Source organism: Lycium ferocissimum, chromosome 2 (genome assembly GCF_029784015.1).
Source record: "Lycium ferocissimum isolate CSIRO_LF1 chromosome 2, AGI_CSIRO_Lferr_CH_V1, whole genome shotgun sequence".
In the NCBI taxonomy this organism is placed as follows: Eukaryota; Viridiplantae; Streptophyta; class Magnoliopsida; order Solanales; family Solanaceae; genus Lycium; species Lycium ferocissimum.
In genome coordinates, this window is record NC_081343.1 from 35,709,468 (window position 1) to 35,725,918 (window position 16,451).

The window sequence follows — 16,451 nt, forward strand, 5'->3', positions numbered from 1 at the left end:
TGGTATTAAGATTGCTCAAGTAGACAGAAACGACATCTGTTTCTTTTTAATGTTTGAATGTTGTTATCACTATTTCATTGATTTGCATCGAGAATATATTTCCTATCTTCTCTAATGTAAAAAGGGTACACATTGAAGAGAAATATTTAGCGTGACAATTAAGCAGGGGCGGAGCTAGGTAGTCTCTGGGGGTTCATCCGAACTCCCTCGGCAAAAAATTATACTATATATACAAGGTTAAAATTGTTATTAAACCTGTATTCGAAAATCTACTTCAACCAGAAACTAGAAATTTAAGAAAACAATAGAATCTGGAAATTATAGACTTAAACCATATACTGGAAATTTAAGAAAACAACAGAATCTGGAAATTATATAAGAAACAGTATCTAAAAAAAATGTCAGAATTAAATCGAGCCCACTGAATGCACAGTGTGTCCTTAAGAAAATTATTCCCTCAATGTACCCGAGGTTGTGGAATATATCCTCCAAGGATAGAACGATTTACTCAGTGTAGTAGCGATACTACAAACTTTGGTGAATAACGAACTCACTCGAAGGCTGTAAATCACACGAGAATTTTATGAAGTGCAAAAGAAGAAGAGAGAAGAATATCAGAAATTTCGTAAGGAAAAATCTGAGGATCAACAGATTATAAATAGCCATGGATGTGTTGGTTCAGAAATGTGCAACCATTCGGTGGCACCTTTCGGATGGCGCTAATATTTAAAATAATCCGAGAAAGAAAAATGGGTCATCGGGTCAAAAACGGATCCGGGTCATAATTTGGATTTTAATTTATCCGGAAAACCATGTTAGAATTTTGAATATTAATTACTAATTAAACAATTAAAAGTTAAATAAATTTGGTCCAAAAAAATTATCAATCAATCAGGTCATTTGACCGAAGCGGAAGCCGAGCGACGACGACGACAGCAGCGCAAGGCTTGCCTTCCTCTCAACCCTTTAACAACTAGAAGGAATGCTTCTATATTTAAGTACAAGGACTTTTCTTTTCCACCACCAATGAGGGAGAAATGCTTCCTTCATAAAGCAAAAGGAAACAATTCATTTTCCCTCCATTTCCCATTTAACCAATCATTAAAACCCAACAATCCCCACATGAATGGGGAATGACTATAAGATAAAGGAATGCACAGACAAGTGTGTGATTTACAAGTAAAGATTGATTACATCTGGATAAGTAGGTTTCCCTTTGAACTTTCCATGGTGAACTTATATCGAATATACTCGGTCAATCGGTAGATGTGATATCTTTGAAGCGTCGAGCTTTGTTGTATACCTAGACAACATAAGTCACACAAGTAACCCTTAACCGTCTATGTTTCTCACAGTTATGTTTGTTTCATCCATGAACACCGCCTGGTTTCATGAGTGCATAGAGAATGGGACTTTCCTACCATTCTTCCTTGAAGGGGCTTACATTTCACACTCACATAGGTGATTTCTAAACATGTAATCCTATAGATACACTATTTGGTCATATCCTGCCAAACTTAGAAACCATTAAAAAGCTTTAATGCTTTATTAACTCATCAAAAAGCCTAAACGCTTTGTCCTTGTTTCTGAACATTGTTTTCATCATGAGAATGGGTTGAGTTATTTGACAATGTTGAACCGTCATTCATAACTTTGTTTGATCCCTTGGACCCTAGTTCTTGGGATCTCCAGTCTACTAGGTAGAGTTACCGTCATGATGACTTATCCTAGGCCTTAAAATCATTACCTTCGATGATCTTTCAACTGCCTCTTTAGACTGGCCTTTTGTAAGTGGATCCGACACGTTATCTCTTGACTTTACGTAGTCAATAGTGATAACTCCACTAGAGAATAGTTGTCTAACGATATTGTTCTTCATTGTATCTGACAAGATTTCCCATTATACATCACGCTCCCTGCCCTACCTGTTGCTGCTTGGCTATCACAATGTATACATATAGGTTCCAAAGGTTTGGGCCAAAATGGAATATCTTCCAAAAGATTCCGGAGCCATTCCGCTTCTTAACCGGCCTTGGCTAACGCTATAAATTCAGATTCCATTGTAGAGCGGGCGATTCATGTCTGTTTGGATGATTTCCAAGACACTGCTCCTCCACCAATAGTGAAAACATATCCATTTGTGGATTTAACTTCAGATGATCCGGTGATCCAGTTTGCATCACTATATCCCTCAATTACTGCGGGATATTTATTATAGTGTAAAGCATAGCTTTGGGTGTATTTTAAATACCCCAAAACTCATTTCATTGCCATCCAATGAGTTTGATTAGGATTAATTGTGAACCGACTCAGCTTAGTAATAACACATGCTATGTCTGGTCGTGTACAATTCATGATATACATTAAACTTCCCAATACTCATGCATAGTCAAATTATGAATCACTTTCAGCTTAATTCTTTTGAAGTGCAAAACTTACATCAATTGGAGTCTTTGCAACATTGAAATTCAAATACTTGAACTTGTCAAGTACCCTTTCAATATAATGAGACTGTGATAATGCTAGACCTTGTGGAGTATTATGAATCCTAATTCCTAGGATTAAATCAGCAACTTCTAAGTCTTTCATATCAAATTTGCTAGCAAACATACGCTTCGTAGCATTTACAACGGTAATATCTCTACTTATTATCAACATGTCATCAACATATAAACAAATAATGACTTCATGATTTGAAGTATTTTTAATGTTAACACATTTGTCACATTCATTAATCTTAAATTCATTTGTCAACGTTGTTTGGTCAAATTTTGCATGCCATTGTTTGGGTGCCTGTTTTAGTCCGTAAAAGAACTTAACAAGTTTGCACACTTTCCTTTTTTTACTAGGAACCACGAAATCTTCAAGTTGTTCCATGTAAATTTCTTCCTCCAAGTCTCCATTTAGGAAAGCTTTCTTAACATCTAATTGATGGATTTCAAGACCATACACGGCCGCTAGTGCTATTAACACCTGAATAGATGTTATCCTTGTTACTGGCGAGTACGTGTCAAAATAATCAAGACCTTCTTTTTGTCTATTACCTGTAACAACAAGTCTTGCCTTATATTTATCCATAGTGTCATCAGCTTTCATTTTCCTTTTGAAGATCCATTTCGAACCTAAGGGTTTGTTTCCAGGAGGAAGATCAACCAATCCCCATGTATGATTGTTCAAGATTGATTCAATCTCACTATTGACTGCCTCTTCCCAAAATGGTGAATCCGAAGAAGACATGGCTTCTTTAAACGTTTGAGGCTCATTTTGAAGCAAAAAAGGTCACAAAATCCGATCCAAAGGAAGTAGATGTCCTTTGACGCTTGCTACGCCTTGGATCCTCTTTAGTTGGTGTGTTTTCCTTTGGTTCTTCACGTGGTCATTTAGATCTTTCGCCAGGCGACTCACATTTATTTTTATACAGATAAATGTTTTCAAAGAATTCAGCATTATTTGATTCAATTACCGTATTAACATGGATGTTGGGATTTTCGGATTTGTGAACCAAAAACCGACATGCTTTACTGTTGGTAGCATATCCAATAAAAACACAATCTCCAGTTTTTGGTCCCATTTTGACCTTTTTGGGTATAGGAACTTGTATTTTAGCTAAGCACCCGCACGCTTTGAAGCATTTCAAGTTGGGTTTTCTTTCTTTCCATTTTTCATATGGAATAGATTGTGTTTTGCTGTGGGCCACTCTGTTGAGTATTCGGTTAGCTGTAAGGATAACTTCCCCCCACAGGCTCTACGGCAAATCGAAACTTATTAATAAAGCATTCATCATTTCCTTTAATGTTCGATTTTTCTTTTCCGCAATTCCATTGGATTGGGGTGTGTAAGGGGCAGTAGTTTGATGGATAATTCCATATGCTAAACATATCTCTGCAAAAGGAGATTCATACTCTCTGCCCCATCACTTCTTATCATTTTTATCTTTTTATTCAATTCATTTTCAACTTCAGTTTTGTATTGCTTAAATGAGTCAATTTCTTTAGCCTTACTATTAAGCAAATAAACATAGCAATATCGAGTGCAATCATCAATAAAAGTTATGGAATACTTTTTCCCACTATGAGATGGTATTGACTTCATATCACAAATATCTGTGTGAATTAAGTATAAAGGATTAGAATTCCTCTCAATAGACTTAAAGGATATTTAACAAAATTAGAATCAACACATATTTGACATTTTAATTTATTACACTCAAATTTAAGCAATACTTCTAAGTTGACCAATTTTTGCAAGGTTTCGTAGTTGACAAGTCCTAAACGAACATGCCATAAATCATTTGACTCCAATAAATAAGAAGAAGCTGGAATTTTATTAATACTGTCAACAACCATTACATTGAGTTTGAAAAGGCCCTTTGTGAGGTAGCCCTTTCCAACATACATATCATTTTTGCTTACAACAACTTTATCAGATACAAAAACACATTTGAATCCATTCTTGACTAGTAGGGAAGTTGAGAATAAGTTCTTCGTAATTGTAGGAACATGAAGAACGTTGTTGAGTGTCAGCACCTTGCCGGAAGTCTTCTTCAGGAATGTCTTCCCATATCCTTCAACCTTGGCTGATGCAGTATTTCCCATTGAAAGCTCTTCTTCGGGTCCCACTGGAGTATATGTAGCAAATGCTTCTTTGACAGCATAAACATGTCGAGTGGCGCCAGAGTTAATCCAAAGACTCTTTTGGGTTTCCAACTAAATTGCATTTCGTGAGCATAGCACATAGATCATCAATGTCATCATCTTTTCTCACCATGTTTGCCTGATCTTTTTTCTTATTTTTCTTAGGGGCCCGACAATCTGGAGCCTTATGTCTAGCTTTCCCACAATTATAGCAATTGCCTTTGAATTTTTTCTTATTTTGTTCCTTCCTCTGTCCTGAAGGCTTCTTCCCTTTCTTATTCTTTGGAGAAGCTTCCTCAACGATGTTTGCTCCCATAATCGTTGAATTTCCATGCCACTTCCTTTTAGCCATTTTATTATCCTCTTTGATCTTCAAGCAAATCACGAGATCTTCCAGCGATATTTCCTTGCGCTTGTGTTTCAGATAGTTTTTGAAGTCTCTCCATGAAGGAGGCAACTTCTCAATCACAACAGCCACTTGAAATGCCTCATTAATCACCATACCTTCAAAGAATAAGGTCATGGATAAGGACTTGGAGTTCTTGAACTTGGGTTCCAATAGTCTTACTGTCCACTATTTTGTAGTCTAGAAACTTGGCAACCACAAATTTTTTCAAGCGTGCGTCTTCAGTTTTATACTTCTTTTCAAGTGCAATCCACAATTATTTTGATGTTTTTGCAGAATTGTAAATGCAGTACAGATCATCCTCTAAAGCACTAAGGATGTAACCCTTGCACAAGAAATCTGAATGCTTCCAAGCCTATACAACCATGACGCGCTGATTTTCTAGCATTCCTTCTTCTGGAACGGGAGGATCTTCATTTGTGAACTTTTTCATACCAAGAGTGGTCAACCAAAAGAACATTCTTTGCTGCCATCCTTTGAAGTTAATTCCAGAAAATTTTCCTGATTTCTCTGCCGGTGCCATGGCATGTGCAGCAGTTGAACGGCTTGACAATGTAACAGTCGATGCCGCCACAGTCTTCGAAAGGTTTTAATCTCCATAAACAGAATACAGATGGAAACATTTGGTTCAAAAAAATTTATCAATCAATTAAATCATAAGCTGAAGCAGAGCGAACGAGCGATGACAACAGCGCGAGGCTTGCTTTCCTCTCAACCATTTAAAAACTAGAAGGAATGCTTGTATATTTAAGTAAAAGAACTTTTCTTTTCACTACCAATGAGGGAGAAATGCTTCCTCCATAAAGCAAAAGGGAACAATTCATTTTTCCTCCATATTTCTTCCCTTCATTTCCCATTCAACCAATCATTAAAACCCAACAAAAATTATTTCTTTATCTATATCTAATACATGTTGAATCCCCTTGTCTTCTTCGTGTATTTACTTCTTTATATATTTGAACCCCTACACGAAATTTCTGGCTCCGCCACTGCAATTAAGGGTGTCAAATGTATGTTTTCGATCAAATTTTAGTGGGTGAACATTTTATATATGTAATAAGGGAGAAGGGGATGATTTTGTCGTCCCCAGTTGGATTGCAACTAATGCCTACCAACCAATAGGCTTCCTCTTCTAAATTCACCCTTATATTTATCATTTATTGCTTCATTTACCAAAAGGTGTTTTACAAAAATCTAAGGCACTTTCAAGCCTCTTTTAGTAATACATGCCCCTTAAGGCTAACTTTTGCAGGTGACACTAAATGTACTTTTTGTTACAAGTGACATCAAATGTACTACAACTTTCATATGCCTCACTCATTTTTTACTCCTACTGTATATTGTTTTATTGCTCAATGCATCGATATTTTTTAAAACACCCGTTTGGTCATAAAAATTATTATTTTTTCCAATTTTTTTCCACTTTAATTGAAAATTAGTATTGATCAAGAAAATTTCAAATTCAATTTGAAGTTGTATTTCAAAATTTAGAAAATAACTGATAACCTGTTTTCATTTTTTTTTTCCAACTCAGTTTTCACTTTTGAAGTAATATTTAAGTACATTCAAGCATGAACATTGTTCCAAATATTCTTTGCAAAAAGTATAATCAAACACAACTCTATATTCAACTCCAACTCCAACTCCATAAATTTCAAATAAAGTGAAAAATATTTAGAATCAATGACGAAACGCCTACTTAGACATATGAATTATGATTTGTTTCAATTAAGCACCTGAACACGTGATAAAGTGTTCCCATTAGACATTTGGATTTAAATTTTAAGAATACTTTTGCGTGTATTCTCAAGTACCCATTACATATAAGTTAATCACTTAAAATATGTCAGCTCCTTTAATTTTGCGCATTAGCGTGAATAAGCTGTAAAACCTCATAATTGCTTTAATTATGACTTATGTATATAATTAAAGGAAATGACCTATTTTATGCAGGTGTACTTAAAATATTACATAGTTTTTAGTTTTCCAAGAAATAGTAATGTCAAACAAATTGTAACAAAAGGGAGTTTTTTTTTTTTTTTTTTTTTTTTGTTAAGTATCGTCCTTTTGTTTGGGGTAGGGGAAGGGGGTTTAAAAATGGGGCAGCGTTTCTTTAGCATAGGGAAACATGATTAAATGCATCATGAAGCATTGAAGCTTCTTTTGTGTTTTTAAAAATGATTAGAATATACATTTAAAAAAATATGTTCCACTTATAAACAAACCAAAGGAATTAATATCATTTCGTCGTCACATAAAGTTTTGGAAAGTGCAAAAGTAAAATTTAATTATATTAAGAAAGTCCTTGTCATTGTGCTAAGGGTCTACCGGAAACAACCTCTCTACCTCCAAGGTAGGGGTAAGGTCTGCGTACACTCTACCCTTCGCAAACCTTACTTTGTGAAATTTCATTGGATATGTGTTGTTGCTGTTATATTTCCATGTATTTATAATTTAAATGAAAGTAATATCTACTAACATTTCAGCAAAAGAATAAATGTAACATATATAATTGATGTCTCTTGAACCCAAATTCTTTTCTTCTTTTTGGAAGAAAATGTTATAGTTCATAAAGGATGCAGTTAATCACACTTATGTCACAGCTAAGTTTGATTTAAAGAATTATCAAAGTCTAAATCTAAATAAATATGATAAATAAATAAAACATAAGAGTCTGTTTGTCATGTAATTGCTTAAAGGTAAAAAGTAAGTCTAAAGTAAAGATACAAAAATCTTTGTTCAATTTTTAAATATTTTTGTGCAACTTAATTTTTTTGAGAGCCTTAAGTTTTTAGGAATTTACAGAAGATCGAACTAATTTTTCAATAAGTTAATGTCACATGAGTGGAAAATGTAATTACATTTACGTTTACTCTTAGTTTTGGGCCCGGGCTTAGCACGGGCCAAATGCCAAACTAGTGTACTGAATAATTGTACATACATGTTCCAATCGTCTATTTTTTTTTTCAATCGTCCAATCGTCTATTTGAAGAAGTTGTAAATGAACATCGATCATCGATTACAAAATAATGGAAGAAGGTAAGTCACCTGGGGTGGACGCACTTTGTATGAAGTTGTGTCACCCAACACGGCTTCATTGGAAAAATTTATTATATATATATTATACGAAAAAAAGGGATAAATTATATAAAATGACACTGCTTGACAGAAAAGAGCATTTGATTCAATGCTAAAGGGAGCCTATGGCCTTTGAGGGGTCGGGGGTTCAATCCTCTATAAGCACGGAATGCTTCATTTTTAATATTTTAAGACTTTTCAGCTGGTAGCCTCAATAAATTGACCTCATTTCGTTGCAAACTGATAATGAAACTAGACAAATATGGCTTATTTAGGCATGTTTTTAATATAACTTTGAACAAGTATTCATGTTAGTATGTAATTTTTTGGGGGCGAAGCTTCTATTTGCTACGATTTTCTCTGTAACACGTCTCTTACTATTTTTCTTCTTCTTTTTAATTAGAATTTCTTGAATAATTAATTGTTTTTGTTTGTTTGTTTCTATGATATTATTTAGAAATTATCTAAATTAATCTCTTAATTAGTAACAAGTGAAGAGATATTTTTCTAACTTATCTTCCAAATTTTTAAAACTAAATTTAACATCTCAAATTTCATCTAGCTTGGAAGAAAAAAGGTGAATAAGTCAGAAAAAGAAAAAAATGTTTATAAAGTGAAAGAATTGATTTAAATTCTTTAAAAGTTGATCAAGGAAAAGATTAGCATTTGAAATTATCTAGATGACCATGATGCTAGAAAAAATATATCTTAAAAAATGTAAGTTTCAACCTCGAATCACATTTTTTCTCAATTTTTCTTATATGGTTAATTGCATCGTTTAAATCTTCGATGTTTGTTGAGTTACTCGAGTATAATAGGTTGGAGTATAATGTTACAAAAGATGCGGCCTTTTAATATGGTTTTATTGCAGTGATTTATTCTTTTGTTCACTTCTTTAAATGCGACACTGCTTATGAAAAATCCTGTGTACGCCACTGAGTCACCACTTTGTGTTATAAGTTACAGGCCGCAGCTAAATGATCAACATAACCTGATAATTGTGTGAGAGAACATGTCTAAGGAAACAGGAATATTGTATCTAACAACATTTGAAATATTCTACTTAAAAATTTCTCCTCATTCCGCAAGTAACAGAAAAATATAACTCCAGAAAATCTCTCCCGGAATGGAATAATAAATCTGTTTATCTAAAAGCAGGAAAAAGAAAAATAAATTAACACCTGAGAGACGTATCACTTCCAAAATTGTCCAATTGGGTACTATGATGAGTGGTGATCCTTGCTAAATCAACGAAGTTTAAGCTTTATTACACTCTATTGTAGCATTTGCACGTCCTGTCATTCAATGAACTGATTTTTGCCAGGACGCTTTTCACTAAAAATTCTGTGTCTTGCTTCAATGGCCTATAACATCCAAATGCACAAGTGGTAAGTTCCATAAGTCCGAAGAAAACGAATGTTAATTCATGAAAAGGATTATCCAAGATCATATAAGGAGACAATTTTCCGTCCTGTCATCCAAGGTAAGACACTTAACAATGACCAAAAGAAAATGTCAACACCAATTACTAATAAAGTGTTGAATAGTTGTGAACCTGTTTGTCCCAATTGGTGAGGCCTGTGACAAGGGAGAGTGAAATAGATTGCACAGTTGCTCCAGCCACCAATCCACTCCAAAGACCCTTGCCATTTAGATGCAACACAAATCCAAGTAATAGAGCCGCCGGAATTCCAACCAAATAATATGCTCCAAGGTTCACATAGGCTCCAATATGTTGCCACCCACTTCCTCTGGCAACTCCTAATCAGAGGCAGATACATGATTTAAATTCTTGGAAAATATGGGTTCAAAATGTAATTTATTTGTACTAGTTTTCAGAGCTTTCACATTTATATATCTATGATCTACAATTCAACCCATCCAATACACTAAAAATCTGCTACTGCTCCTGGTGCAATGAGCAAGCAATCATTTATCAATTTCATTTTTGTATTTCAAAATTTAAAAGCTGGAATAACTCTTTTGGTCTCAATATGATTTGCCAGCTGAAAATAAAGCAAATGAGGATGGTCAAAAAGATAACCTGATAGTACTGCTTGAGCGCCGTCCATGATGATTGATATGCAAAGAATAGGAGTAATTTCCGCAACATAAGTGACGACTTCTTTCTCATAAGTAAATGCATAGCCCCATGAATGGCGGAGCGCAAATAGAGTAATACTTGCAAGAACAAACTCTGTGACAGAGAGAACAATCACAGCAGCGAGAGCAATTTTTGCCGCCTGTGGTCTCCCAGCTCCAAGTTCATTTGAAACCCGAGTACTGCATACATTAGTAATTACTTGAAATTTTGCATGTTTATCTCTATACATCTAATAATATCAGATAAATGCAGGATTGATAGGACAAGAGCAAACCTTGCTGCAGCACCAAAAGAGTAAGGTATATGGTAGTGCACTGAAGTGGTTGTAAAGCTGTTCTCCAAGAAAATTAGACCATGACAGTGCATCAGTATATGATCATTTCCAACATCGAAAGAAAAAAGAGGGATTTTCTCGTTTTTGGCCCGTCGGCCGAAATTAATTACGGGCTAGCCAAAATATACGAAACATATACATTGCTTATGAATATTATTGTATATTTATGTATACAATATGTATATTTATACTTAAATATACAAAACCTATACATTTCCTGGCTATTGTGTAAATTAGATAACCGAAAGGCATTGGACTGTAATTATCTAAAAAAAAAAAAAAAAAACAGATAAACAATAGGAAGATTAAGTAGACAAGGAAGCATACCATATGGATAGAACGGACGTCTCTAGCATCGGATTTGGCAACAGACCAGAGAGCAGAATGATTAGCTCAAATGACCACCATTCCAAGCTATAACCATGTTTATAAGAAAGTTGAAGTAATACATTAAGGATCAAGAGACTCGTGTGTTAACTCAATTACAAAAGAATATATGTATGTTTTGTTATTGATATTACCAAACCATTACAGCAGATGGGATTGCAAAGCGGAAGAAGTCCCCCATAGTCAGGAAAACATCGCTAGAGAATGAAGCTCGAGTCTTTTCACAAGCCGATGAGTACTTCACATAAAGAATAAGCAAGATCACATTCAACCAATAGGATAAACCGATTGACAACGCTGCTCCAGCAATCCCTAAATTCAATTTGAATATAAAAGCCCAACAAACCGTCACTTGGAAGCATAAAGATACCACTGCACTCAAAAGCATTGGTAGGATTAAACTCTGTGCCTGAAGGTACCGAACCAGCGGCTGAAGAATAGCATATGGAAATAGTGTTGGAATGAGCCAAATCGCGTATTTTCCAGCTTCAGTTGCGATTGAATGATCTTGGCCCATCAATATAAGAAGTTTATCCGTGAAGATCCATAGAAGAGAGACTGGTATGCATACCAGAAATAGACAAATAATAGCACTATAAGTAAAAGTTCCAAGTTTTCGGTATTGTCCTGCTCCATAGGCCTGCCCACATAGAGTCTCCAGTGCACTAGACATTCCAAACTGTCCCACAAAATTAAATTCATGATGATTCTTCATAAATATTCTTCATCTATACAAAGGATGACAAAGGTATGCAAGCAAGTCATTTGTACTAATAAGTTCCTTCCTTTTTTTTTTTTTTAATGTTTTTTTAAGCAAGATATGTGGCAATAAGCCCGCTTTCACAAATTCGCCTGTTTCTAAATCGAAAGCCCAGTGTGTCAGACCATCTAAGGCCAATGGTCAGTTCCACTTTCCACTTTCCAGTCACTACCAAAGCGTTGTCGCAACTCTACCATTTATAACAAAGATGGATTTCTTACTGATCCCGTGGGACAGAATAATACCAATAAATATGTATTTGAAAGATAGTCAATTGAGCTAGTAAATTCGACACAATGAGTATGTCAAGCAACATCCTCTTTACCAAGAAGACATATAGTTGGCGACATATAATAAGTATAAATCTCAATGACCTGAATGAACTAAGAATATCAAAGATATTAACAATTGATGCTTTCAAAATTCCTACTACCTTCAGCTATGGTTTGGCCAGAAATATCTCAAGTGGACTAAGTTATGCACGAACTAACATAGCAGAGGAAGAGTATAGTTAGCTTGAGGACGGAATATTTCTAGTTATTGCTAGAGCATCACTTCTAATTATCGATGCTTAACTACTGTTATTATCATAGAGAACATGTTTAAGCATGTATGATCATTAAATTTACCCGATTTGACATTAAAGTCTAAAATTACTTTGTCATATTAAAGTAACCAATCCATGTATGAATAGCACCGGAAGGCCAATCCAGCTCAGAATTTGACCTTTCGGTCACTTGTACTTGGTGAGGAATACACACATAATTCAGTTACCTTAATGTGACTGGAAAAAACTATTACAGTGTGTGAAGTTCGATTATTTTAATATGAAAAAATACGTAACCGCTAGATCAATGATTGGAAGCTAAAACTTGCAAGAGATAAGAAGAATTACAAGAAGACTGTAGCCGGTAACATTGGAAAGTGAAGTAGCAATAGAAGCACTAGAAAGTGAAAGTTCACCAAGATGACCCAACATTATCATTGGTGAAACACGCAGAAGGTACTGTGATACTGTCACAACTATCATCGGCATAGCTATACGACTCGCCTCATTCAACTCTTCAACAAACACTTTTCTTGTCACCACCACATCTTCTTTCTCCAGGTTAACCACCAGAGGCTCCTCCATAGCCATAATTTTTACTGCCTCTAGGTTTCTTTGTGATCTTGTTCAGTTCTGAGTTCAATTTGCTCAGAACTTAATTACTAGGATCATATATTAACGTACTAGAAGTTGATGACTCCGCTCAAATGACAAGTTTAAAATTTGCATAAGTGGATCTCATGAGTTTTCCTAGCTCTAGCTGAAATTTATGGGAGAGAAGCAACTTGCTTGGAAAGGAAAACTATTGAGATAATATTAAGCTTCCACAGAAGCGATCTTTGTGGTTACTGTTTTATGATATAACACTTCCATTTTTAGGGTATTATAAATATTTTGGTCCCTTTAGATAGAAAGAAAATAGAAGTAAGTATCTTTCCAAATTTTGGAAGACATAAATACATAAATAGGCCCTCAAACTTGGCTTCAGCTGACAACTATGCCCTCCAACTTTGAATATGTACAATAGGCACCTCAACTTGTATAAAGGTGAACACGTAAATACAAATGCTGACGTGACACTGACATGACACATAAATATTGGAGGTGTCTAGATGATCATCCACTACTTAAAAACTGGCAAAAACCGACAGATTCCGTCGGTTTTTCCACAATTTTTTTAAATCTTTTTTTTTTAAAAAAGAAAACCGACGGACTGTGTCGGTTACTTTTCTCACAAACATGCTCGAAAAATATAATTATTTTTTATATTGTTTTCTAAAATAAACTGACGGACTCCATCGGTTTTTTATTTTTTTTTATAAAAAATCCGACAAAGTCCATCGGTTTTTAGAGCGAAAGAACAGTATAAATTAAATCAATGTAAGTATTTGATCAAAGAATATGAGTGGTCTAATGGTAGAGCCCTTTAATTCCACGGGACATACCCGAGTTCTATTCCAAGTTGCTACATTTCAATATTTTACTTAAAAAAAAAAAAAAAAAAAAAAAAAACCATGAAGTCTGTCAGTTTTTTAAATTTTTTACATTACATAACTGACGGAGTCCGTCGGTTTTCAAAAAGAGACATAACGTAAATCGACGGACCGTTTGTGTCAATTTTCCATTAGTTTTCACCAAAAAACCGGCGCAGCCTGTTGATTTTTGCCTGTTTTTTAGTAGTGATTTTGTAAGTTGGAGTTCTCAACTGACAAAGTGGAGACAAGTTGAGGTGCCAACTTGTGCACACCAAAGTTGGAAGGTATGCTTGCCAGCTGAAGCCAAATTTGAGGCCTCTTTATGTATCACTCCTTTTTAAAAAATTGGCCAAACTCATCGACAGACACCTGTGGTCGTCCATTTCTTTCACTTGAGCACATCAAGTGCCCCTTGATCTATTTAGATACCTGAGGTAGGGGTAGAATGTGTCATTTAGACACTTTTTGCTGAATTAGTCAAATATATAGAGTGAGTGTAATACACTCGCCGATGACGTGTCAAAACGTTGAATTAAATGAAGACATGTGGCATATATACCGAAAATAATTATTAAAAAATAAAATATGAGTAGAAAAATTATTTTAAAACTATTTAGTTAAATAATAAAAGAAGCAGCAAAAAAAAAAAAATTCTAAGCCCCTCTCACCCACCCACACTTTTCTTCTTCTCCCCCATAAATTCCCACCCCAACCCCTTCAACTCTTCCTCATCTCCATTGTTGAACCAAATTTGGCTAATTTGTTCTCCATCTCCTTCCTTGAATAACTTTTTCCCTAAAAATGGTAAGAATAAATAACGAGATTGGTGAAAAGTTGGGCAAAATTAGTAGATGTACACAAGAATCTTCTGTTCTTTGTTCTCTTATTAATGGAAATTTCAAAGATTCAAGTAAAGGGAAAAAGTTGGGAGAAGGGCGAGATAAAGCGGGTTCCAAAGCTAAAAAAAAATAACAGGATCAAAGAATATCATGTTCTTCTTTTTCTTGTTAATGGAGATTTCTTCTAAAAGATGGCGGTTTAAGGTAGACGAAAGGTTGGAAGGAGAGAGAAGGAAGAAGAAAAGATTAAAAAAATAAAAAAATTGTAAAATTTAAGGTTTTCACGCCCTTGTTTACTGTGCAATTCACCCAAGTTGTCAGGTCAGCAAAAAGTGTCTAAATGACACCGTTTACCCCTACCTTAGGTTTATAAATGGAACAAGGGGCACTTGAGGTGTTCAAGTGAAAGAACTGGACGACCACAGGTGTCTGTCGATAGATTTGATCCAAAAAATATATATTATTCTGAATGACATGTTTTTATATCATAGAAATGTCAAATCATGTTTATAATTATAAGACTCACCAAACTTTCTTTTTCTTCATGTCAAGTAATACACGCACATGTATAGAAAGGGAGGTTGTTAAAACAGTATACAGTAGTCCATGACTTAGAGCCCGTTTGGATTGGCTTATAAGTTGGCTTATAAGCTGTTTTCAGCTTTTTTGAGTGTTTGACTGGCCAGCTTAAAGTCATTTTTGCTTAAAATAAGCTCAAAAAAATAATTGACCCATTTAACTTAGTTTATCTAAAGAAACTTATAATAAAACAAACTTATAAAAAAAAAAATAAGTTGACTACCCCAACTTATTTTTTTCAAATTATGTTCGCAAACAGTTTTTAAGTTTATAAGCCAATCCAAACGGGCTCTTAAAACATTTCTGTAATATAAAAGCACATGTTTCGTTAGTGAGAGAGATTCCTTTTATATGAGTAGTACTTAATTATATATTGACTAACAACAGGTTTGTCAGAATGATTAATCAATGAATGATTCATGATTAAGGCCAGATCCGGACAGTGCCTTGCTTATTTATGCTGCATTGCTGTACGTAGTTGTTGGGATATCTTAATTATATATTGACTAACAACAGGTTTGTCAGAATGGTTAATCAATGAATGATTCATGATTGAGGCTAGATCCGGACAGTGCCTTCCTTATTTATGCTGCATTGCTGTAGTTGCTGGGATATCTTAATTATATATTGACTAACAACAGGTTTGTCAGAATGCTTAATCAATGAATGATTCATGATTGAGGCTAGATCCGGACAGTGCCTTTCTTATTTATGCTGCATTGTTGTAGTTGTTGGGTATCTTAGTCTTTAACACGATCCACCAAAGCCGCCGGTTATACTTGGTGGTCCGAATTGATTCCCCTATATATAGACCCGTCAAGATCTATACAGACTAAAGCCTCATTTGTTTGCACTTCTGAATCTGAATGGTTCGCCTTATACTATTGCCGCATTTACATTAAGATCTAACAACTTATTTGATCTAAATAAGTCTTAATTATTAAGATTTTGAACAAAATCTGAATATCATTAAGTGGTACCTTTTTTATGAATAATTTTTACCACTGGCTCCACCCCACCCCCACCCCCACTCCCACCACCCACTACCCAACCTTACACCCCCACTCACCAGCAACACCACCCCAACCCACCTACCCACCCCTACCCCAATAACCCACCCACAATCACCACCCACCTATCTTACCCCCAACCACCCTCCTCACCACCACACCACTACGACTCACCCCACCACCACACCACTACGACTCACCCCACCACCACCACCACCCCTCCCTCCTAACAACCCTCCCACCACCACCCACAACCTACCACCCCCTCCCCCTCCTTACTCACCACCACCACCATCCT

General features: G+C 35.3%; 1 protein-coding gene across 2 annotated transcripts; it reads right to left on the bottom strand.

Moving 5' to 3' along the window:
• Nucleotides 1-9,135: 9,135 nt before the first annotated feature.
• Nucleotides 9,136-13,143, bottom strand: LOC132035764 (protein DETOXIFICATION 14-like). Of its 2 annotated transcripts, XM_059425899.1 has the most exons (7): nt 12,599-13,138; nt 11,078-11,622; nt 10,884-10,970; nt 10,497-10,553; nt 10,163-10,401; nt 9,674-9,879; nt 9,136-9,482 (listed from the first exon to the last, which is right to left on the bottom strand). In XM_059425899.1, exons 1-7 carry the CDS (start codon nt 12,839-12,841, stop codon nt 9,417-9,419), a joined length of 1,443 nt encoding a protein of 480 aa, XP_059281882.1. In that variant the 5' UTR covers nt 12,842-13,138; the 3' UTR covers nt 9,136-9,416. The 2 variants fall into 2 exon arrangements, with proteins under 2 accessions (XP_059281882.1, XP_059281883.1); XM_059425900.1 differs by lacking the exon at nt 9,136-9,482 and having other exon boundaries at nt 9,686-9,869; nt 12,599-13,143.
• Nucleotides 13,144-16,451: the final 3,308 nt, after the last annotated feature.

Bases quoted from the DNA above. Each gene is read 5' to 3' on its own strand.
- LOC132035764 (XM_059425899.1), bottom strand. From the start codon at position 12,841: ATGGCTATGGAGGAGCCTCTGGTGGTTAACCTGGAGAAAGAAGATGTG. The intron at 9,880-10,162 runs GTTATCTTTTTG...GCCTCTGATTAG, and splicing joins CGCTCAAGCAGTACTATCAG to GAGTTGCCAGAGGAAGTGGG. The intron at 9,483-9,673 runs GTTCACAACTAT...TGGATGTTATAG, and splicing joins TCACCAATTGGGACAAACAG to GCCATTGAAGCAAGACACAG.